The sequence below is a fragment of the Panulirus ornatus genome, chromosome 11 (genome assembly GCF_036320965.1).
Source record: "Panulirus ornatus isolate Po-2019 chromosome 11, ASM3632096v1, whole genome shotgun sequence".
NCBI classification, from domain to species: Eukaryota; Metazoa; Arthropoda; class Malacostraca; order Decapoda; family Palinuridae; genus Panulirus; species Panulirus ornatus.
The window spans coordinates 21,034,501-21,060,342 of NC_092234.1; the positions used below are offsets into that span (position 1 = coordinate 21,034,501).

The following is a 25,842-nucleotide window of genomic DNA, read 5'->3' on the forward strand; positions in this document are numbered from 1 at the left end:
AGATAACACCGGAGCCTCACCATTATAAATATATGGTACACAAGATAACACCCCAGCCTCACCATTATCAATGTGTGGTACACCATATAACACCCAAACCTCACCATTATCAATGTGTGGTGCACCATATATCACTCGAGCCTCACCAATATGGATGTGTGTACAGCAGATAACACCCCAGCCTCTCCATTATGAGAGTATGTGGTACACCAGAATAACACCCCCAGCCTCACCATTATCAATGTGTGGTACACAATATATCACACCGGCCTCACCATTATCAATGTGTGGTATACAATATATCCACACCAGCCTCACCAATATCAATGTGTGGTACACCAGATAACACCCCAGCCTCTTCATTATGAGAGTATGTGGTACACCAGATAACACCCCAGCCTCACCATTATGAGTGATGTGGTACAACCAGATAACACCCCAGCCTCACCATTATAGAATGTGTGTACACCAGATAACACCCCAGCCTCACCATTATGAGATGTGTGGTACACCAGATAACACCCCAGCCTCACCATTATGAGGATGTGGTACACCAGATAACACCCCAGCCTCACATTATGAGAGTGTGGTACACCAGATAACACCCCAGCCTCACCATTATGAATGTGTGCTACACCAGATAACACCCCAGCCTCACCATTATGAGAGTATGTGGTACACCAGATAACACCCCAGCCTCACCATTATGAAGTATGTGGTACACCAGATAAAACCCCAGCCTCACCATTATGAGAGTATGTGGTACACCAGATAACACCCCAGCCTCACCATTATGAGAGTATGTGGTACACCAGATAACACCCCAGCCTCACCATTATGAGAGTATGTGGTACACCAGATAACACCCCAGCCTCACCATTATGAGAGTATGTGGTACACCAGATAACACCCCAGCCTCACCATTATGAGAGTATGTGGTACACCAGATAACACCCCAGCCTCACCATTATGGATGTGTGGTACACCAAGATAACACCCCAGCCTCACCATTATGAATGTGTGTACACCAGATAACACCCCAGCCTCACCATTATGAGAGTATGTGGTACACCAGATAACACCCCAGCCTCACCATTATGAGATGTGTGTACACCAGATAACACCCCAGCCTCACCATTATGAGTATGTGGTACACCAGATAACACCCCAGCCTCACCATTATGAGAGTATGTGGTACACCAGATAACACCCCAGCCTCACCATTATGAGAGTATGTGGTACACCAGATAACACCCCAGCCTCACCATTATGAGTGTGTGGTACACCAGATAACACCCCAGCCTCACCATTATAAGAGTATGTGGTTACACCAGATAACACGCAAGCCTCACCATTATGGAGGAAGTGGTACACCAGATAATACCCCAGCCTCACCATTATGAATGTGTCTACACCAATAACACCCCAGCCTCACCATTATGAATGTGTCTACACCAGATAACACCCTAGCCTCACCATTATGGAGGATGTGGTACACCAGATAACACCCCAGCCTCACCATTATGAGACTATGTGGTACACAGATAACATCTCAGCCTCACCATTATGAGAATATGTGGTACACCAGATAACACCCCAGCCTCACCATTATGAGTGTTGTGGTACACCAGATAACACCCCAGCCTCACCATTATGGATGGGTATACACCAGATAACACCCCAGCCTCACCATTATGAGAGTATGTGGTACACCTGATAACACCCCAGCCTCACCATTATGAGACTATGTGGGACACCTGATAACACCCCAGCCTCACCATTATGAGAGTATGTGGGACATCCGATAACACCCCAGTCTCACCATTTTGAGAGTATGTGGTACACCTGATAACACCCCAGCCTCACCATTATGAGAGTATGTGGTACATCAGATAACACCCCAGGCTCACCATTATGAATGTGTGTACACCAGATAATACCCCAGCCTCACCATTATGAGAGTATGTGGGACATCCCATAACACCCCAGTCTGACCATTATGAGAGTATGTGGTACACCAGATAAAACCCTAGCCTCACCATTATGAGAGTATGTGGTACACCAGATAACACCCCAGCCTCACCATTATGAGAGTATGTGGTACACCAGATAACACCCCAGCCTCACCATTATGGATGTGTGTAGACCAGATAACACCCCAGCCTCACCATTATGAGAGTATGTGATACACCAGACAACACCGAAGACTCACCATTATGAGAGTATGTGGTTCACCAGATAACACCCCGGCCTCACCATTATGAGAGTATGTGGTACACCTGATAACACCCCAGCCTCACCATTATGAGTATGTGGTACACCTGATAACACCCCAGCCTCACCATTATGAGAGTATGTGGTACACCAGATAACACCCCAGCCTCACCATTATGAGAGTATGTGGTACACCAGATAACACCCCAGCCTCACCATTATGAGTATGTGGTACACCAGATAACACCCCAGCCTCACCATTATAAGAGTATGTGGTACACCAGATAACACGCAAGCCTCACCATTATGGGAGGAAGTGGTACACCAGATAATACCCCAGCCTCACCATTATGAATGTGTCTATACCAGATAACACCCCAGCCTCACCATTATGAATGTGTCTACACCAGATAACACCCTAGCCTCACCATTATGGGAGGATGTGGTACACCAGATAACACCCCAGCCTCACCATTATGAGACTATGTGGGACACCTGATAACATCTCAGCCTCACCATTATGAGAATATGTGGTACACCAGATAACACCCCAGCCTCACCATTATGAGAGTATGTGGTACACCAGATAACACCCCAGCCTCACCATTATGGATGTGTGTACACCAGATAACACCCCAGCCTCACCATTATGAGAGTATGTGGTACACCTGATAACACCCCAGCCTCACCATTATGAGACTATGTGGGACACCTGATAACACCCCAGCCTCACCATTATGAGAGTATGTGGGACATCCGATAACACCCCAGTCTCACCATTTTGAGAGTATGTGGTACACCTGATAACACCCCAGCCTCACCATTATGAGAGTATGTGGTACATCAGATAACACCCCAGGCTCACCATTATGAATGTGTGTACACCAGATAATACCCCAGCCTCACCATTATGAGAGTATGTGGGACATCCCATAACACCCCAGTCTGACCATTATGAGAGTATGTGGTACACCAGATAAAACCCTAGCCTCACCATTATGAGAGTATGTGGTACACCAGATAACACCCCAGCCTCACCATTATGAGAGTATGTGGTACACCAGATAACACCCCAGCCTCACCATTATGGATGTGTGTAGACCAGATAACACCCCAGCCTCACCATTATGAGAGTATGTGATACACCAGACAACACCGCAGACTCACCATTATGAGAGTATGTGGTTCACCAGATAACACCCCAGCCTCACCATTATGGATGTGTGTACACGAGATAACACCCCGGCCTCACCGTTATGAGAGTATGTGGTATAACAGATAACACTCCAGCCTCACCATTATGAGAGTATGTGGTACACCAGATAACACCCCAGCCTCACCATTATGGATGTGTATACCACAGATAACACCCCAGCCTCACCATTATGGATGTGTGTACACTAGATAACATCCCAGCTTCACCATTATTAGAGTATGTGGTACACCAGATAACACCCCAGCCTCACCATTATGAGAGTATGTGGTACTCCAGATAACACCCCAGCCTCACCATTATGGATGTGTGTATACAAAATAACACCACCGGCCTCACCATTATGAATGTGTATACACCATATAACACCCCAGCCTCACCATTATGGATGTGTGTACACCAGATAACACCCCAGCCTCACCATTATGAGAGTATGTGGTACACCAGATAACACCCCAGCCTGACTATCATGAATGTGTGTTACACCAGATAACACCCCAGCCTCACCATTATGAATGTGTGGTACACCAGATAATACCCCAGCCTCACCATTATGAGAATATGTGGTACACCAGATAACACCCCAGCCTCACCATGATGAGAGTATGTGGTGCACCATATAACACCCCAGTCTCACAATTATGGATGTGTGTACACCAGATAACACCCCAGCCTCACCATTAACAATGTGTGGTACACCAGATAACACCCCAGCCTCACCATTATGAGAGTATGTGGTACACCAGATTACACCCAACCTCACCATTATGGATGTGTGTACACCAGATAACACCCCAGCCTCATCATTATGAGAATATGTGGTACACCAGATAACACCCCAGCCTCACCATTATGAGAGTATGTGGTACACCAGATAACACCCCAGCCTCACCATTATCAATGTGTGGTACATAGGATGACACTCCAGCCTCACCATTATGAGTGAGGTACGCCAGATAACACCCTAGCCTCACCATTATGAATGTGTGGTACACCTGATAACACCCCAGCCTCACCATTATGAGTGTGTGGTAAAGCAGATAACACCCCAGCCTCACCATTATAACAGTATGTGGTACACCAGATAATACCCCAGCCTCACCATTATGAGAGTATGTGGTACACCAGATAACACCCCAGCCTCACCATTATGAGAGTATGTGGTGCACCAGATAACACCCCAGTCTCACCATTATGGATGTGTGTACACCAGATAACACCCCAGCCTCACCATTATGAGAGTATGTGGTACACCTGATAACACCTCAGCCTCACCATTATGAGAGTATGTGGTACACCAGATAACACCCCAGCCTCACCATTGTGGATGTGTGCACACCAGATAACACCCCAGCCTCACCATTATGAGAGTATGTGGTACACTTGATAACACCCCAGCCTCACCATTTTGAGAGTATGTGGGACACCTGATAACACCCCAGCCTCACCATTATGTGAGTATGTGGGACATCCGATAGCACCCCAGTCTCACCCTTATGAGAGTATGTGGTACACCAGATAACATCACAGCCTCACCATTATGAGAGTATGTGGTACACCAGATAACACCCCAGCCTCACCATTATGGATGTGTGTACACCAGATAACACCCCAGCCTCACCATTATTAGAGTATGTGGTACACCAGATAACACCGCAGTCTCACCATTATGAGAGTATATGGTACACCAGATAACACCCCAGCCTCACCATTATGAATGTGTGGTACACCAGATAACACCCCAGCCTCACCATTATGAATGTGTGTACACCAGATAACACCCCAGCCTCACCATCATGAATGTGTGGTACACCAGATAACACCCCAGCCTCACCATTATGAATGTGTGGTACACCAGATAATACCCCAGCCTCACAATTATGAGAGTATGTGGTACACCAGATAACACCCCAGCCTCACCATTATGAGTATGTGGTGCACCAATTAACACCCCAGTCTCACCATTATGGATGTGTGTACACCAGATAACACCCCAGCCTCACCATTAACAATGTGTGGTACACCAGATAACACCTCAGCCTCACCATTATGAGAGTATGTGGTACACCAGATAACACCCCAGCCTCACCATTATCAATGTGTGGTACATCGGATGACACCCCAGCATCACCATTATGAGTGAGGTACGCCAGATAACACCCCAGCCTCACCATTATGAATGTGTGTTACAACTGATAACACCCCAGCCTCACCATTATGAGTGTGTGGTAAACCAGATAACACCCCAGCCTCACCATTATAAGAGTATGTGGTACACCAGATAATACCCCAGCCTGACCATTAGGATTGTGTGATACACCAGATAACACCACAGCCTCACCATTATGAGTGTGTGGTACACCAGAAAACACCCTGGTCTCACCATTATGAGAGTATGTGGTACACCAGATAACACCCCAGCCTCACCATTATGAGAGTATGTGGTACACCTGATAACACCCCAGCCTCACCATTATGAATGTGTGTACACCAGATAACACCCCAGCCTCACCATTATGAGAGAATGTAGTACACCAGATAACACCCAGCCTCACCATTATGAGAGTATGTGGTACACCAGATAATACCCCAGCCTCACCATTATGAGAGAATGTGGTACACCAGATAACACCCCAGCCTCACCATTATGAATGTGTGTACACCAGATAACACCCCAGCCTCACCATTATGAGAGTATGTGATACACCAGATAACACCCCAGCCTCACCATTATGAGAGTATGTGATACACCAGATAACACCCCAGCCTCACCATTATGAGTGTGTGATACACCAGATAACACCCCAGCCTCACCATTATGAGTGTGTGATACACCAGATAACACCCCAGCCTCACCATTGTGAGTGTGTGATACACCAGATAACACCCCAGCCTCACCATTATGAGTGTGTGATACACCAGATAACACCCCAGCCTCACCATTATGAGAGTATGTGATACACCAGATAAGAACGCCCAGCATATCATTATAAATAGGAGCATAATATACTGGATGACAATCCCTGTCTCACCATTACGTAAACAATAAGTTCAAATACAGTCTTCACCACAGTGTCACCCTCACAATGGTAGGGAGGTTGGGAGGTGGCCTGGGTTGGGGTATGTGCATGGCTGGCCTGTATAGTGACGGTGTGTGGGATCACTCACGTGAAGATAGCAATGAGGAGGTTGAGAAGCATTATGTTGCCAATGATCAGGTAGAAGAAGAGCATAAGGTAGACGACCCAGGAGTAGTCCCGGGGATTCTCACACAGACACTCCCGCACCGGCTGGCAGGGGCTGCTCCCGCCTGCCTCACACCTGTGCCACTCCTGACACGATTGTGGGTGACACATCTCCACGTCCTCACCTGCAACACACGAACACATCAAGCCACTGAGACACATCTATGAGGAGACATAGTCATCAATGAAACAACATACGACATCATGACTTGATTGTACTGAAAGATAACTGATATAGGCATGGAAACCTCTAAGAAAGAGGCACATCTGTACATGTCTATGTGTACAGTATGGGAAGCGAGTTCTACACTCATTTTCTATAATACAACTATACATACTTCTGTATGCTGACCACGTTCATGATTTTATGATCAAGTTCATTTCATTCATCCACTACGCTCAGGCTATCAAAGGATTTCTTTATATCTTCTCAAACAAAGTCTTGCTTAATTTCATGTATAGATCTCTGGCTTCCCTCTCTTTACATTGTTAAAGAACTGCTCACTCCTGACCTCAGTAAATGGTTTAGAAAACTTAAATATCACCCATTACTCTTCTTTCTTCCACGGTGGGCAAATTTCAACCCTCTAGCCTTTCCCTAGACCTCAGCTCTCCTGATGCTATTCTCCATCCCTCCAGAACTCCTCTGTCAGTACATTGGGCTTCTTCAGATGTGGTGACCAAACCTGGGAAGCATACTGTAGTTCTGGCCTTATGTAGGATGTGAGCAGCTTGCACAATAATTCCTCATCCTTATCCATGAATGCTATCCTAATATTGGCCAGCAGACAGCTGGTCTGTACTGTTCTCCTCACACGGAACTCTGGTTAGCATGGTATCTACTCCCAGGTCTGCCACACACACACATTCCTGCAAGATGATATCAATACTGTTGTCTTACACTATAATCCATCCTCATCATATTGCATGAACTCACGATGACTGTCATCAGTCATGTATTGGACCAGCTCGTCTGAGTCCTCTTGCTGGGGGGGGGGAATCTCTTCGATGTTCACCTCCCTCATGACTTCGACGTCATTAGCAAATATAGTCAGGCAGGAGTCCACTCCTTCTGGCTGGTCATTTACAAAGATCAAGAAAAGTAATGGTTCTCAGAAGTCCTCTGCGGCACGCCACCAGTGACCCATCTTCAGGAGTTCCATCTGAAATGCGTCGTTTTCTTTCCTTCTTGTACGATTATCTGGTCAGCGAAGCATTCTACCTGCCCTGAGACCCAGTTTCTTTACCAGTCTTGTGTGTGACAAATGATTTCTGGCAATCCAAATACACTCAGTTCACCCAGTCTTTTCTTTTATCTAAAGAGGACACACACACACACACACACACACACACACACACACACACACACACACACACACACACACACATGTATCAGGTTCGTTACGCATGATCACATTTCCTTGAAGCTGCCTCTTACTTAGGTAGTGTCACCTCTGCAACGAGTCATCTGTTTGCTTTCAGATTATTATTGTTCTATGACGCACACACGTCAGGAAGACATGTCTGTAGCTCAGCACGACCTCCCACACTCCTTCCTTAACGAGAAACATGACCTTTGCTCTTCTCCAGACCCTTAACATTTGACCTTTCCCCAGCAACATCTTGATCAACGTATCCATGATTTGTTAAGTGCATCTGTAAACACCAGCAGCACAACACATCAGGAACATGTGCCTTATAAGGTCAAGACCTTCAGTACATCTTTTCTAAATATTTCAGTGGTTTCCAAGGCCTCATCCCCACTCCATCTCACTGACGTTACGGTTTTAGCATCTTCACGGTCAGAACACTGGAACTTTTCGTTCAGTTTCTCGAATATCTCTACATCTTCCTCAACAAGAACCTCTTCTCTGAACTCATTAGTCTTATAAGTTGTTCTGTAATTAACATTTTACTCCTGATGTATCTGTGGAAAGTTTGTGGACACAATTCATTTTTTCAAAGTTTCTTTGTTCTTCCTTTTTTCTTCCAGCTATATCTGTTCCTTGTTCTCTTGTATCTTTGAAATGATGGCTGTTTGGGTTACCTATATCTTCGTCAGATCACTTCACTAAGTTCCTTCACTTTTTGACATCTTTTATTCATCTATAACTCAATATTTTTTTACCTTCCTTCTGTATTCAAGGCTAAAGACACCAGTGTTTCTACTCCTTCCTTATACATCTCAGCGAGCCTCTCACCACAGTGCCCTGGTTCCTGTATAAAACAAAGACATTTAGTTACGTGTGATATTCATGGTCGTGTCTCCTCTCTGAGTCAGGTTACATCACTGCTCATTTCACGTCCTTATTTAGCAAACAATGGAACTCCAGGTTTACATGATCACCTGCCACAATTGGTATACCTAATATTTTCCATTTCCATGTTAGTATGAGTGAAGATAAGATCTATGAATGATAGTGTAATGGTTCCTGGTATGGGAGATTTTCCTATAAACATCCAGAAACTTGTAACTTTGAAAGTCTTACTAAGAATCCAAAATTCTCCTGTCAATCTCTTTATAAGTAGAATGCCCAACTATCAGAGCTTCACCGTATGTGTGAGGTGCGTCTTCCTGCTTCATGTACGTACCATCCTAACTGTATCTTCTGTTATCATTAGAATTGTTTTAAGGTTTATACATAAACAGCAACATTACGTTCTCCTTCTCTGTAGTTGCTCTTCCCATTATGTATTGTCTGAATGCGCCATCTAACATCATTTCCTGAAATTTGAGTCTGTCTTCTACGAGGGTAAATCCTTCTCCTCTTCTGTCTTCTCTTCCCCACCTTGCTATCCTGTGCCCCTCTGGACGTAAGAGGGAATCCCAAGTCTCTTTAGTAAGCTCTACTAACACATCACTAACAACAATGTTACATGCATTTCCCCTGATTCGATCCTTGAATTTCAACTACTCACCACTTACTATTAGCCCATCTGCATTGTATACTATTTGCCACACTTAACATTCCTGATGCCTCTGTGGTAGTGATGGGGCTGGTCCATCCTCTCACTTCCAACCAGTGATACAGAGTTTACAATGTATACATATACAACAAAAGCTACGTAAATCAAGGTGGTGATGCAAACTCTACAGCTTCCTCCCTATACACATGATGGTATGGAATCAAAAGTGATCCTCACCTTTAATCTCTTCCAGCTGTAGTTCCCCGTACATCTGCCAGTATGGGATGAGGAATATGTCCTTCATGATCATGGAGACGGCAGTGGTGTTGAGGGAGAGAGCATCGCGAGTGAGGTGAAGCAGCGACTGGGACGCGATGCCATAACCGAGGATGAAGATCACCAGCAACGCCATGAACACCAGCACCTCCGAGATCTGCCAGACAGGAGGAGGGTTGGGTGAGAAGAGGAAAGGGAAACAGGTTCTGGGATCTGCCTGCTGACCGTAGCACCAGGTGGAGTGAGGTGGGAGGACAGGACGGAAGATGTTACCACGACCTACCAGCCACCTGAGCGACACATTATATATATATATATATATATATATATATATATATATATATATATATATATATATATATATATATATATATATATATATATATATATATGCCATTGTACAAAGGCAAAGGGGATAAAGGTGAGTGCTCAAATTACGGAGGTATAAGTTTGTTGAGTATTCCTGGGAAATTATATGGGAGGGTATTGATTGAGAGGGTGAAGGCGTGTACAGAGCATCAGATTGGGGAATAGCAGTGTGGTTTCAGAAGTGGTAGAGGATGTGTGGATCAGGTGTTTGCTTTGAAGAATGTATGTGAAAAATACTTGGAAAAACAAATAAATTTATATGTAGCATTTATGGATCTGGAGAAGGCATACGATAGAGTTGATAGAGATGCTCTGTGGAAGGTATTAAGAATATATGGTGTGGGAGGCAAGTTGTTAGAGGCAGTGGAAAGTTTTTATCAAGGATGTAAGGCTTGTGTACGTGTAGGAAGAGAGGAAAGTGATTGGTTCTCAGTGAATGTAGGTTTGCGGCAGGGGTGTGTGATGTCTCCATGGCTGTTTAATTTGTTTATGGATGGGGATGTTAGGGAGGTGAATGCAAGAGTTTCGGAAAGAGGGGCAAGTATGCAGTCTGTTGTGGATGAGAGAGCTTGGGAAGTGAGTCAGTTGTTGTTCGCTGATGATACAGCGCTGGTGGCTGATTCGTGTGAGAAACTGCAAAAGCTGGTTACTGAGTTTGGTAAAGTGTGTGAAAGAAGAAAGCTGAAAGTAAATGTGAATACGAGCAAGGATATTAAGTACAGTAGGGTTGAGGGACAATTCAATTGGAAGGTTAGTTTGAATGGAGAAAAACTGGAGGAAGTGAAGTGTTTTAGATATCTGGGAGTGGATTTGGCAGCGGATGGAACCATGGATGCAGAAGTGAGTCACAGGGTGGGGGTTGAGGGCGAAAGTTTTGAGAGCGTTGAAAAATGTGTGGAAGGCGAGAACATTATCACGGAAAGCAAAAATGGGTATGTTAGAAGGAATAGTCGTTCCAACAATATTATATGGTTGCGAGGCGTGGGCTAGAGATAGAGTTGCGCGGAGGAGGGTGGATGTGTTGGAAATGAGATGTTTGAGGACAATATGTGGTGTGAGGTGGTTTGATCGAGTAAGTAATGAAAGGGTAAGAGAGATGTGTGGAAATAAAAAGAGCGTGGTTGAGAGAGCCACAGTTATGGCAGCTGAGGAGGAGGAGGAGGAGGAGCAAAGCTGAAGGAAAAATATTCTGAGTTGTGTACATATGACATATTTCAAATTGTACTGGACAGTTTACTGGTAACCACGAGCCTTAACATGACTCTCTGGTCATAATATGAATAAACTACAAGTCTTTACAGTGACAACTTCTGGTGGGAGTTTATTCCAGCGTTTTCAAACTCCAGTGCTGAAAAAAACTGACGTTTGTACCACCTCTGTTGATGTCATTATTTCTAGGTATTGTATGACCATGTAAGGTGGAGAGAGAGAGACTTCAGATGTACCATCAAGACTACACTAGTCTGATCTTCAGTCTCCCCTCCTTCCTCTTACTGTACATGAACAAAGAACTCGGTTAGATTTCTTAAACATCTCTATCACAACCCAGTTATCAGTTTAATAACCTCGAACTACATTACTTAAAAACATAGAATAACTACGAAGTAAGAACCTGAGGTACATTTTTAAGGCATTTTTCGTTCACAGGCATTATAGTCACAAGACATTCGACATTCAGATCTGCCAAACACTCACAGTCAGATGTCTGGACGTGGTTGGGAGGACACGTGTGCCAGCCAGAGTGGTCATCTATGTAGAGAAGGATGTGAGGGATGCAGGCAGCTCACTTGTATGGAGGAGATAAAAGTGTCAGTTGTTACAATCACAACCATCATCATGATGTGTGGGGCTGATGTGACGGTCATTAAGGTGTGACACGTCAGGTGACCCACCTCCCTGAGGACATCTTCCTCCACCCCACACTGCCTCCTGTACCCGCCCCTTCCCCCACGCTTTCTCCATTTCTGATTATAATCTTCCAATCTCTCTCTCTCTCTCTCTCTCTCTCTCTCTCTCTCTCTCTCTCTCTCTCTCTCTCTCTCTCTCTCTCTCTCTCCTCACCATCCTGTAGAAGATGACCAGCTTGGGCCCCAGGTGGTAGTTCACGTGGTACATCCTCAGGAGCCTGCAGTAGAAGACGGTGGTGTTGAGGGCGTAGGTGATGCGACCCCACTTGAAGGTGGCGCGGTGGAGGCGCAGGCCGAGGGCCACGAGGGCCAGTAAGAGCGACACCACATCGAACCTGTTCCACACACTGCCCGTCCACTCCACCACCTTCCCCCACACAGTCAAGCTATGCTTGCAGGCTATCTGGATCAGGTGAGCCAAGAATGCATCAACATGGTATAATGAAAGAATATCGACACCTAAAAGATCATTAATCATCAGATAGAGACCAGGAAATTATTCAGTCATAATCCATATCAATAATTCCCTGAACTGTGGCAGGTGTCATGATAGTGTCAACCATCAGCTTAATTCGTGTCAAGCCTTCTCAATCCTCAGCACCTCATCCACAGTACTAGAGTCATGAAGCTTAAACATTTATAATATCTTCATCAATCATGAAGCTTAAACATATGTAATGTTTTCATTAACCATGAAGCTTAAACATATGTAATGTCTTCATTAATCATGAAGCTTAAACATATGTAATGTTTTCATTAATCATGAAGCTTAAACATATGTAATGTCTTCATTAATCATGAAGCTTAAACATATGTAATGTCTTCATTAATCATGAAGCTTAAACATATGTAATGTTTTCATTAATCATCAAGTTTAAACATATGTAATGTCTTCATTAATCATGAAGCTTAAACATATGTAATGTTTTCATTAATCATGAAGCTTAAACACATGTAATGTCTTCATTAATCATGAAGCTTAAACATATGTAATGTTTTCATTAATCAAGTTTAAACATATGCAATGTCTTCATTAATCATGAAGCTTAAACATTAGTAATGTTTTTCATTAATCATGAAGCTTAAACATATGTAATGTCTTCATTAATCATGAAGCTTAAACATATGTAATGTTTTCATTAATCATGAAGCTTAAACATATGTAATGTCTTCATTAATCATGAAGCTTAAACATATGTAATGTCTTCATTAATCATGAAGCTTAAACATATGTAATGTCTTCATTAATCATGAAGCTTAAACATATGTAATGTCTTCATTAATCATGAAGCTTAAACATATGTAATGTCTTCATTAATCATGAAGCTTAAACATATGTAATGTCTTCATTAATCATGAAGCTTAAACATATGTAATGTCTTCATTAATCATGAAGCTTAAACATATGTAATGTTTTCATTAATCATGAAGCTTAAACATATGTAATGTCTTCATTAATCATGAAGCTTAAACATATGTAATGTTTTCATTAATCATGAAGCTTAAACATATGTAATGTCTTCATTAATCATGAAGCTTAAACATATGTAATGTTTTCATTAATCATGAAGCTTAAACATATGTAATGTCTTCATTAATCATGAAGCTTAAACATATGTAATGTCTTCATTAATCATGAAGCTTAAACATATGTAATGTCTTCATTAATCATGAAGCTTAAACATATGTAATGTCTTCATTAATCATGAAGCTTAAACATATGTAATGTCTTCATTAATCATGAAGCTTAAACATATGTAATGTTTTCATTAATCATCAAGTTTAAACATATGTAATGTCTTCATTAATCATGAAGCTTAAACATATGTAATGTCTTCATTAATCATGAAGCTTAAACATATGTAATGTCTTCATTAATCATAGTTTAAACATATGTAATGTCTTCATTAATCATCAAGTTTAAACATATGTAATGTTTTCATTAATCATGAAGCTTAAACATATGTAATGTCTTCATTAATCATGAAGCTTAAACATATGTAATGTCTTCATTAATCATCAAGTTTAAACATATGTAATGTCTTCATTAATCATCAAGTTTAAACATATGTAATGTCTTCATTAATCATGAAGCTTAAACATATGTAATGTCTTCATTAATCATGAAGCTTAAACATATGTAATGTCTTCATTAATCATGAAGCTTAAACATATGTAATGTCTTCATTAATCATCAAGCTTAAACATATGTAATGTCTTCATTAATCATCAAGCTTAAACATATGTAATGTCTTCATTAATCAGAAGCTTAAACATATGTAATGTCTTCATTAATCATGAAGCTTAAACATATGTAATGTCTTCATTATCATGAAGCTTAAACATATGTAATGGTCTTCATTAATCATCAAGCTTAAACATATGTAATGTCTTCATTAATCATGAAGCTTAAACATATGTAATGTCTTCATTAATCATGAAGCTTAATCATATGTAATGTCTTCATTAATCATGAAGCTTAAACATATGTAATGATCTTCATTAATCATGAAGCTTTAAACATATGTAATGTCTTCATTAATCATGAAGCTTAAACTTATGTAATGTCTTCATTAATCATGAAGCTTAAACATATGTAATGTCTTCATTAATCATGAAGCTTAAACATATGTAATGTCTTCATTAATCAAGAATCTTAAACATATGTAATGTTCTTCATTAATCATTAAGCTTAAACATATGTAATGTCTTCATTAATCATGAAGCTTAAACATATGTAATGTCTTCATTAATCATGAAGCTTAAACATATGTAATGTCTTCATTAATCATGAAGCTTAAACATATGTAATGTCTTCATTAATCATGAAGCTTAAACATATGTAATGTCTTCATTAATCATGAAGCTTAAACATATGTAATGTCTTCATTAATCATGAAGCTTAAACATATGTAATGTCTTCATTAATCATGAAGCTTAAACATATGTAATGTCTTCATTAATCATGAAGCTTAAACATATGTAATGTCTTCATTAATCATGAAGCTTAAACATATGTAATGTCTTCATTAATCATGAAGCTTAAACATATGTAATGTCTTCATTAATCATGAAGCTTAAACATATGTAATGTCTTCATTAATCATGAAGCTTAAACATATGTAATGTCTTCATTAATCATGAAGCTTAAACATATGTAATGTCTTCATTAATCATGAAGCTTAAACATATGTAATGTCTTCATTAATCATGAAGCTTAAACATATGTAATGTCTTCATTAATCATGAAGCTTAAACATATGTAATGTCTTCATTAATCATGAAGCTTAAACATATGTAATGTCTTCATTAATCATGAAGCTTAAACATTTATATCTTCATCAATCATGAAGCTTAAACATATGTAATGTCTTCATTAATCATGAAGCTTAAACATATGTAATGTCTTCATTAATCATGAAGCTTAAACATATGTAATGTCTTCATTAATCATGAAGCTTAAACATATGTAATGTCTTCATTAATCATGAAGCTTAAACATATGTAATGTCTTCATTAATCATGAAGCTTAAACATATGTAATGTCTTCATTAATCATGAAGCTTAAACATATGTAATGTCTTCATTAATCATGAAGCTTAAACATATGTAATGTCTTCATTAATCATGAAGCTTAAACATATGTAATGTCTTCATGAATCATGAAGTTTAAACATATGTAATGTCTTCATTAATCATGAAGCTTAAACATATGTAATGTCTTCATTAATCATGAAGCTTAAACATATGTAATGTCTTCATTAATCATGAAGCTTAAACATATGTAATGTCTTCATTAATCATCAAGCTTAAACATATGTAATGTCTTCATTAATCATCAAGTTTAAACATATGTAATGTCTTCATTAGTCATCAAGTTTAAACATATGTAATGTCTTCATTAATCATCAAGTTTAAACATATGTAATGTCTTCATTAATCAAGTTTAAACATATGTAATGTCTTCATTAATCATCAAGCTTAAACATATGTAATGTCTTCATTAATCATGAAGCTTAAACATATGTAATGTCTTCATTAATCATCAAGCTTAAACATATGTAATGTCTTCATTAATCATGAAGCTTAAACATATGTAATGTCTTCATTAATCATGAAGCTTAAACATATGTAATGTCTTCATTAATCATGAAGCTTAAACATATGTAATGTTTTAATTAATCATGAAGCTTAAACATATGTAATGTCTTCATTAATCATGAAGCTTAAACATATGTAATGTCTTCATTAATCATGAAGCTTAAACATATGTAATGTCTTCATTAATCATGAAGCTTAAACATATGTAATGTCTTTATTAATCATGAAGCTTAAACATATGTAATGTCTTCATTAATCATCAAGTTTAAACATATGTAATGTCTTCATTAATCATGAAGCTTAAACATATGTAATGTCTTTATTAATCATGAAGCTTAAACATATGTCATGTCTTCATTAATCATCAAGTTTAAACATATGTAATGTCTTCATTAATCAAGTTTAAACATATGTAATGTCTTCATTAATCATGAACCTTAAACATATGTAATGTCTTTATTAATCATGAAGCTTAAACATATGTAATGTCTTCATTAATCATCAAGTTTAAACATATGTAATGTTTTCATTGATCATCAAGTTTAAACATATGTAATGTCTTCATTAGTCATCAAGTTTAAACATATGTAATGTCTTCATTAGTCATCAAGTTTAAACATATGTAATGTCTTCATTAATCATCAAGTTTAAACATATGTAATGTCTTCATTAATCATCAAGTTTAAATTTATGTAATGTCTTCATTAATCATCAAGTTTAAACATATGTAATGTCTTCATTAATCATCAAGTTTAAACTTATGTAATGTCTTCATTAATCATCAAGTTTAAACATATGTAATGTCTTCATTAATCATGAAGCTTAAACATATGTAATGTCTTCATTAATCATGAAGCTTAAACATATGTAATGTCTTTATTAATCATGAAGCTTAAACATATGTAATGTCTTCATTAATCATCAAGTTTAAACTTATGTAATGTCTTCATTAATCAAGTTTAAACATATGTAATGTCTTCATTAATCAAGTTTAAACTTATGTAATGTCTTCATTAATCAAGTTTAAACATATGTAATGTCTTCATTATCCTTCTTTATCTACACGACACAATAAGAGGATTGGCATGGTAATAACACATCTGTGTTACCCATGAATACAGTTTCCAGTTCTCATCAAGCAAACTACAGCAGGAGAATTGTCATTTATTATATCTGTCTCTATAAACCTTCCTCTCTACATTCACTACTGACCGTACGCATACATCCTTGACTTAGCACTGTGTCAGTGTACCACGAGGTGAGGCGCTGTTTAGATACGTGTATGGATGGGGCAGTGAGAGACGTGAATGTGAGAGTTATGAAGAGAAGTGCAAGTCTGTAATGTGTTGGAGGGAGGGTGGGGCTGGAGGGCTGCGAGATAAGTCAGTTACTGTCAGCTGATGACACGGTGCTGGTGGCGACTTCGAGTGAGAAACAGCAGAAGTTGGTTTCCGAGTTTGGGAAATTGTATAAAAGGAGAAATTTAAGAATATATGTCAAGAAATGGAACGTTATTAGGTTTTGTAGTGGAAGGATGGAGTCAAAGATGCTTTACGTGTTTTCATCAATATGTTTGTAACACCATCAGGGCTGAGAGAGACCAAAGACCATGTCACTGTGCTGAGACAACACTAGGGAACTGGTGCCTGTGTCTTTTAACCTCGGTGTAGCTGAGGTAGCTGGACGCTCCTCCCAGAGTTAAGGTCTTGACCCAAGGTTGTATACATCCGTCTCTCCAGAGATACGGCATGACCAGTGATAGTGTCTCCACAGATCAGTCATTAGGAATTCGTGGTTCGTGAGGTGTCTCTGGTCATACTAATGAGGAACATGTACCACATCATAATATCCTACACACACACATACACACACACACACACACATCTAACTCATCATAATGAGAGGTCCCTCACTACCTCCCACACCTCCTCCATGATGAAGACCATGATCCACACGACGAGGACCATCTCCCTCCTTACCTCCCACACCTCCTCCATGATGAAGACCATGATCCACACGACGAGGACCATCTCCCTCCTTACCTCCCACACCTCCTCCATGATGAAGACCATGATCCACACGACGAGGACCATCTCCCTCCTTACCTCCCACACCTCCTCCATGATGAAGACCATGATCCACACGACGAGGACCATCTCCGTGACTGACATCTCGTACCTGAGGTCAAACAGGACCACATACGCGTACAAGGCAAGAAAGACGACGAAGGCGGTGGAGTGGGCGTAGAACTTGGAGATCGGGGACTTGTAGAAGACACACAGCTTCTGACAGGCCGTCAAATCCCCGCCATTGTCTCCAAGCTTCTGGAAACTGCAGTAAAATCAACCATCAACTCACTGAAACGAGGAGAGATGTGTATCGCTCACAGTGGATGGTGTATGAGCATGAGTGACCAGCCACAACCAACTCTTCCTCGACTTACATTGTAATAGAAAGTCACAATAATTCTCATGTGAGATACAGCCTTACCTAGACTTGTGTGTTGTATGGCTATTAGATTTCAAGGGGAAGCAGAATAGCTTTCTATAACCTGCGAGATTTAGGGCAAAATAGAATAATGATATTTATATCTGGTAATGTTAATGTGTCATGTACACAAACACACAGACAGACAGACACACTCACACACACACACACACACACAGACACACACACACACACATACACACACACACACACTTTCATTATAACGTTAGCATGATAGTACATAGAGCCTCATCCCTGGGTTGGGGGTGTGGAGTGACGATGGAAATGAAGAATGCAAGTTGTGGGTGAGCATGGAAGGAGGTGCGGTATGGGAGGGAAGGAGTGGAAATTATCTGGGATGAGAGTGTTGTAGAGCATGGATGGTATGGACCAAGAACAGTGTGGATGAAAGCAAAGATTGGAAATGTGAAGTATGCTTGGGTATGTGTATATGCATCTGTGAATATGAAGAATGTACGACGTAAGGATGAAATGAAGCTTTTCTGGAGAAATTTGGATGACTGCATTAACGATTTTGAGAAGGAGAGAAACGTGGTTGTAATGGGTGGTATGAATGTGGAGGTGGCATGTGATAAAATTGGTGAGATAGTTAGTCAATGGAGAGTGGCTGGAGTAAATGCAAATGGAAGTTATCATGTGAATATTCGTGCTGAGAGGGGTTTATCATGTGAATATTCGTGCTGAGAGGGGTTGATCAGGTGAATAGTTGTGCTGAGAGGGGTTTATCATGTGAATATTTGTGCTGAGAGGGGTTTATCATGCGAATATTTGTGCTGAGAGGGGTTTATTATGTGAATATTTGTGCTGAGAGGGGTTGATCATGTGAATATTTGTGCTGAGAGGGGTTTATCATGTGAATATTTGTGCTGAGAGGGGTTTATCATGTGAATATTTGTGCTGAGAGGGGTTTATCATGTGAATATTCGTGCTGAAAGGGGTTTATCATGTGAATATTCGTGCTGAGAGGGGTTGATCATGTGAATATTCGTGCTGAGAGGGGTTGATCATGTGAATATTTGTGCTGAGAAGGGTTTATCATGTGAATATTTGTGCTGAGAGGGGTTGATCATGTGAATATTTTTGCTGAGAGGGGTTTATCATGTGAATATTCGTGCTGAGAGGGGTTTATCATGTGAATATTTGTGCTGAGAGGGGTTGATCATGTGAATATTTGTGCTGAGAGGGGTTTATCATGTGAATATTTGTGCTGAGAGGGGTTTATCATGTGAATATTCGTGCTGAGAGGGGTTTATCATGTGAATATTCGTGCTGAGAGGGGTTGATCATGTGAATATTTTTGCTGAGAGGGGTTTATCATGTGAATATTCGTGCTGAGAGGGGTTTATCATGTGAATATTTGTGCTGAGAGGGGTTGATCATGTGAATATTCGTGCTGAGAGGGGTTTATCATGTGAATATTTGTGCTGAGAGGGGTTTATCATGTGAATATTTGTGCTGAGAGGGGTTGATCATGCGAATATTCGTGCTGAGAGGGGTTTGTCATGTGAATATTTGTGCTGAGAGGGGTTGATCATGTGAATACTCGTGCTGAGAGGGGTTTATCATGTGAATATTTGTGCTGAGAGGGGTTGATCATGTGAATATTCGTGCTGAGAGGGGTTTATCATGTGAATATTTGTGCTGAGAGGGGTTTATCATGTGAATATTTGTGCTGAGAGGGGTTGATCATGTGAATATTTGTGCTGAGAGGGGTTGATCATGTGAATATTTGTGCTGAGAGGGGTTTATCATGTGAATATTCGTGCTGAGAGGGGTTGATCATGTGAATATTTGTGCTGAGAGGGGTTTATCATGTGAATATTCGTGTTGAGAGGGGTTTATCATGTGAATATTCGTGCTGAGAGGGGTTTATCATGTGAATATTTGTGCTGAGAGGGGTTTATCATGTGAATATTTGTGCTGAGAGGGGTTTATCATGTGAATATTCGTGCTGAGAGGGGTTTATCATGTGAATATTCGTGTTGAGAGGGGTTTATTCCTTGTAAACACCTTTTTTCAGCCCAAGATGAGCCACAGATATACATGGATGAGGAACGATGTAAAAGAAGAGCAGTAGGCTCTGACTGACTATGTGGTAGTGGATGGAATATTGAGAAATGCTGTGCTGGATGCTTGAGTCGTGAGAGGATTCTTTGGAGAGACGGACCATTTTGGGGTTCTTGTGGAGATGAGGATCAGGGAGAAGTGGAGGAGGTATGGTGTGAGGAAGAATGGAGAGGTGAGAGTGTTTGCTGGCAAGAAAATGATTCAATAAGAATGCAGGGAGGAGTATGAAAGGAAGATAACTGTAAGCTTAGATAGAAGTGCAGTGAATGTAGGGATGCAGTCATGTGTGAATCAGGTGTTTGAAATGTTTAAAGAAATACTGGTAAAGGTTGTAGAATTAATAGTTGGATACAAGGTCGAGATACAGGAACAAAAAAAGGCAGTGCATGGTGGACAGGAGAGATTAGAAATGCTGTGGAAAAGAAAAACAAAGCATATGGCAGATTGCTCAATAAGAATGTATCAGTGCAAGTTTAGCAAAGGAGAGGAAAGAATACAAAGTATGTAAGCAAAATGTAAAGAAGATGATAAAGGAAAGCAAAGTTTTAGGATAATAAGAAACTATAATGGAAGGAGGTTGAAAAAAAAAAAAAAGGTGGATGTAAGAGTGAAAATGTTGATGTGAGAAGTAAGGCAGGGGCAAATGCATGTGTAGGAGTGGATGGAGAGCTGAGTGAAAGTTTTAGGACACATGTAGGAGTGAGGCAAGGCTGTGTGATGTTACTGTGGCTTTTTGATATATATATATATATATATATATATATATATATATATATATATATATATATATATATATATATATATATATATATATATATATATGGATGAAGCGACAAGAGAGATGAAAGCAAAACTAGGGAAAAGGGGTGCAGAGATGGAGTGAGGGAGTGAGATATGGTGGCCAGTGGCAAGCCTGTTTGCAGATGATACTGTGTTTATGCAGAGAGTGAAGAGGAGTTGCAGATGACTGTGTGTTTTATGATGTGTATAAGTGTAGGTGATGGAAGGTAAATGCAAGTAAAAGTAAAGTGATGGTGTTTGACGGAAACGGAGTGAAAGTATAGACTGTAAAACCACATAGAGTGAAAGAAGAAAGTGTTCTAAACCATTTTGAATATGGAAGGAAGAAAGACTGGAAGAAGTGGGGGAATCTAAGTATGTGGGAGCTGTCTTGTGTGAGTGTAGTGATACGGAAGGAGACATAAGGGAGAGAGAGCAGGGTAGGAGAGTGATTGGATTCTTTAAAAGCATAATGATGTGGTTTGGGCAGGTAGAAAGAATGGGAGACTGGGAGTTTACAAGCAGAGTGTATGATACTATAATCCAAGGGGTTAGTGTGAGAAGAAAAATACCTGTGAAATGAGCAAATAGGGCGGAGGAATACTGGAGGGAGAGAAACAGAGGAAGAATGTGTGGAATGGTGTGTGTGTGTGTGTGTGTGTGTGTGTGTGTGTACAGATACACACAGGAGTAAAGATATGATACATCTATACAAAGAGCTGGGTAACACGAGTGTCAATCTCTCTCTCCACTTAACACACAAATCGTCATGAGAACCAGTCATCCCAGTGTACGAGGGAGTTGCCAACGTTGCTACCCTGTGTCGCCAGAGTGACACCTTACCTGGACAGTATATATGGAGAGGGAAACATCCAGCAAGCTGTCCATACCCTGCGTAAGGCCAAAGCTAGAATACGCTTCTCATGCAGACTGATCTAACCTTATCACCTCCCATCCCTCTTAATAGATAGTCTCTTATTTTCATGCGTATTTACTTGAAACATCATTTTCGTATGGACATCATCGTAAAGGCACATCATTTCTCACAAACTCTCTCTCTCTCTCTGATGTTAGCTCAAGAGACAACAACATCAACACAACAACAACTGTGGCAACTTACATTCTCCACAACCATACCGCCCGCCTGACCTGCACACACACACACACACACACACACACACACACACACTGCTCTCATCACACACACACACACACACACACACACACACACACACACACACACACACACTGCAACATACACCTTTTCCTCTATAACTTTTTCTACTACTTGTCGAAGTGCAGCACTGATCTACACGTCCATCTTCCCTTCCCAAACCCATCTTGTTCCTCTTTAACACGACCAAACATTATCTTCACAACCAAACATTATCTTCACAACCAAACATTATCTTCACAACCAAACATTATCTTCACAACCAAACATTATCTTCACAACCAAACATTATCTTCACAACCAAACATTATCTTCACAACCAAACATTATCTTCACGACCAAACACTATCTTCACAACCAAACATTATCTTCACAACCAAACATTATCTTCACGACCAAACATTATCTTCACAACCAAACATTATCTTCACAACCAAACATTATCTTCACGACCAAACACTATCTTCACAACCAAACATTATCTTCACAACCAAACATTATCTTCACAACCAAACATTATCTTCACAACCAAACATTATCTTCACGACCAAACACTATCTTCACAACCAAACATTATCTTCACGACCAAACACTATCTTCACAACCAAACATTATCTTCACGACCAAACATTATCTTCTTGACCAAACACTATCTTCACAACCAAACATTATCTTCACAACCAAACATTATCTTCACAACCAAACATTATCTTCACGACCAAACACTATCTTCACAACCAAACATTATCTTCACAACCAAACATTATCTTCACGACCAAACATTATCTTCACAACCAAACATTATCTTCACGACCAAACACTATCTTCACAACCAAACATTATCTTCACAACCAAACATTATCTTCACGACCAAACATTATCTTCACAACCAAACATTATCTTCACAACCAAACACTATCTTCACAACCAAACATTATCTTCACAACCAAACATTATCTTCACGACCAAACATTATCTTCACAACCAAACATTATCTTCACGACCAAACACTATCTTCACAACCAAACATTATCTTCACAACCAAACATTATCTTCACAACCAAACATTATCTTCACAACCAAACATTATCTTCACGACCAAACACTATCTTCACAACCAAACATTATCTTCACAACCAAACATTATCTTCACGACCAAACACTATCTTCACAACCAAACATTATCTTCACAACCAAACATTATCTTCACGACCAAACATTATCTTCACAACCAAACATTATCTTCACGACCAAACACTATCTTCACAACCAAACATTATCTTCACGACCAAACACTATCTTCACGACCAAACATTATCTTCACGACCAAACATTATCTTCACAACCAAACATTATCTTCACGACCAAACATTATCTTCACAACCAAACATTATCTTCACGACCAAACACTATCTTCACAACCAAACATTATCTTCACAACCAAACATTATCTTCACAACCAAACATTATCTTCACGACCAAACATTATCTTCACGACAAACATTATCTTCACAACCAAACATTATCTTCACAACCAAACATTATCTTCACAACCAAACATTATCTTCACAACCAAACATTATCTTCACGACCAAACATTATCTTCACAACCAAACATTATCTTCACAACCAAACATTATCTTCACAACCAAACATTATCTTCACAACCAAACATTATCTTCACGACCAAACACTATCTTCACAACCAAACATTATCTTCACAACCAAACATTATCTTCACAACCAAACATTATCTTCACGACCAAACATTATCTTCACAACCAAACATTATCTTCACGACCAAACACTATCTTCACAACCAAACATTATCTTCACAACCAAACATTATCTTCACAACCAAACATTATCTTCACAACCAAACATTATCTTCACGACCAAACACTATCTTCACAACCAAACATTATCTTCACAACCAAACATTATCTTCACAACCAAACATTATCTTCACGACCAAACACTATCTTCACAACCAAACATTATCTTCACAACCAAACATTATCTTCACAACCAAACATTATCTTCACGACCAAACACTATCTTCACGACCAAACATTATCTTACCATACAACTAACTCTGCAGAGGAAACATATTTCTTTTATCACTGTTTCCTTCCCTAACAATAATACAATCCCCCAAGATCCTCTTTCATTAGGCTCTTGTGATTCTAAGGTTGCACTCCATACAGTAGCGGGGACATGATGGACTCATGTTGTAACACGGGAGATTCTGGTAAGATCTATCCCACTCTTCCATATTCGCCCAGTCATGAGGCACTTGACCACGTCCCCCAACCTTCCATACACGTTCCCCACATCAAGTTCATAGCAGTTTACCTCCTCCCCTCATCACCATCTCCCTCACCACACCAGTTTACCTCCTCCCCTCATCACCATCTCCCTCACCACGCCAGTTTACCTCCTCCCCGCATCACCATCTCCCTCACCACGCCAGTTTACCTCCTCCCCTCATCACCATCTCCCTCACCACGCCAGTTTACCTCCTCCCTTCACCACCATCTCCCTCACCACACCAGTTTACCTCCTCCCCTCATCACCATCTCCCTCACCACGCCAGTTTACCTCCTCCCCTCATCACCATCTCCCTCACCACGTCAGTTTACCTCCTCCCCTCATCACCATCTCCCTCACCACGCCAGTTTACCCACCTCCCCCTCATCACCATCTCCCTCACCACTCCAGTTTTAACCTCCTCCCCTCATCACCATCTCCCTCACCACGCCAGTTTACCTCCTCCCCTCATCACCATCTCCCTCACCACGCCCAGTTTACCTCCTCCCCATCATCACCATCTCCCTCACCACGCCAGTTTACCTCCTCCCTCATCACCATCTCCCTCACCACACCAGTTTTACCTCCTCCCCTCATCACCATCTCCTCACCACGCCAGTTTACCTCCTCCCCTCCTCATCACCATCTCCCTCACCACCCAGTTTAACCTCTCCCCTCATCACCACTCTCCCTCACACCCAGTTACTCCTCCTCATACCACTCCTCACCTCAGTTTACCTCCTTCCCTCATCACCAGCTCCCTCACCACGC

At 40.5% G+C, this 25,842-nt stretch overlaps 1 protein-coding gene across 1 annotated transcript in view; it reads right to left on the bottom strand.

Moving 5' to 3' along the window:
• LOC139751132 (transient receptor potential cation channel subfamily M member-like 2) overlaps positions 1-25,842 on the bottom strand; it is a 136,796-nt gene that overhangs the window by 11,935 nt on the left and 99,019 nt on the right. The window contains exons 22-25 of the mRNA XM_071666232.1: positions 18,338-18,563; positions 12,286-12,534; positions 9,817-10,012; positions 6,596-6,797 (exon numbers count right to left, since the gene is read on the bottom strand). Coding sequence (XP_071522333.1) covers positions 6,596-6,797; positions 9,817-10,012; positions 12,286-12,534; positions 18,338-18,563 — 873 coding nt within the window. The remainder of the gene's footprint in view (positions 1-6,595; positions 6,798-9,816; positions 10,013-12,285; positions 12,535-18,337; positions 18,564-25,842) is intronic.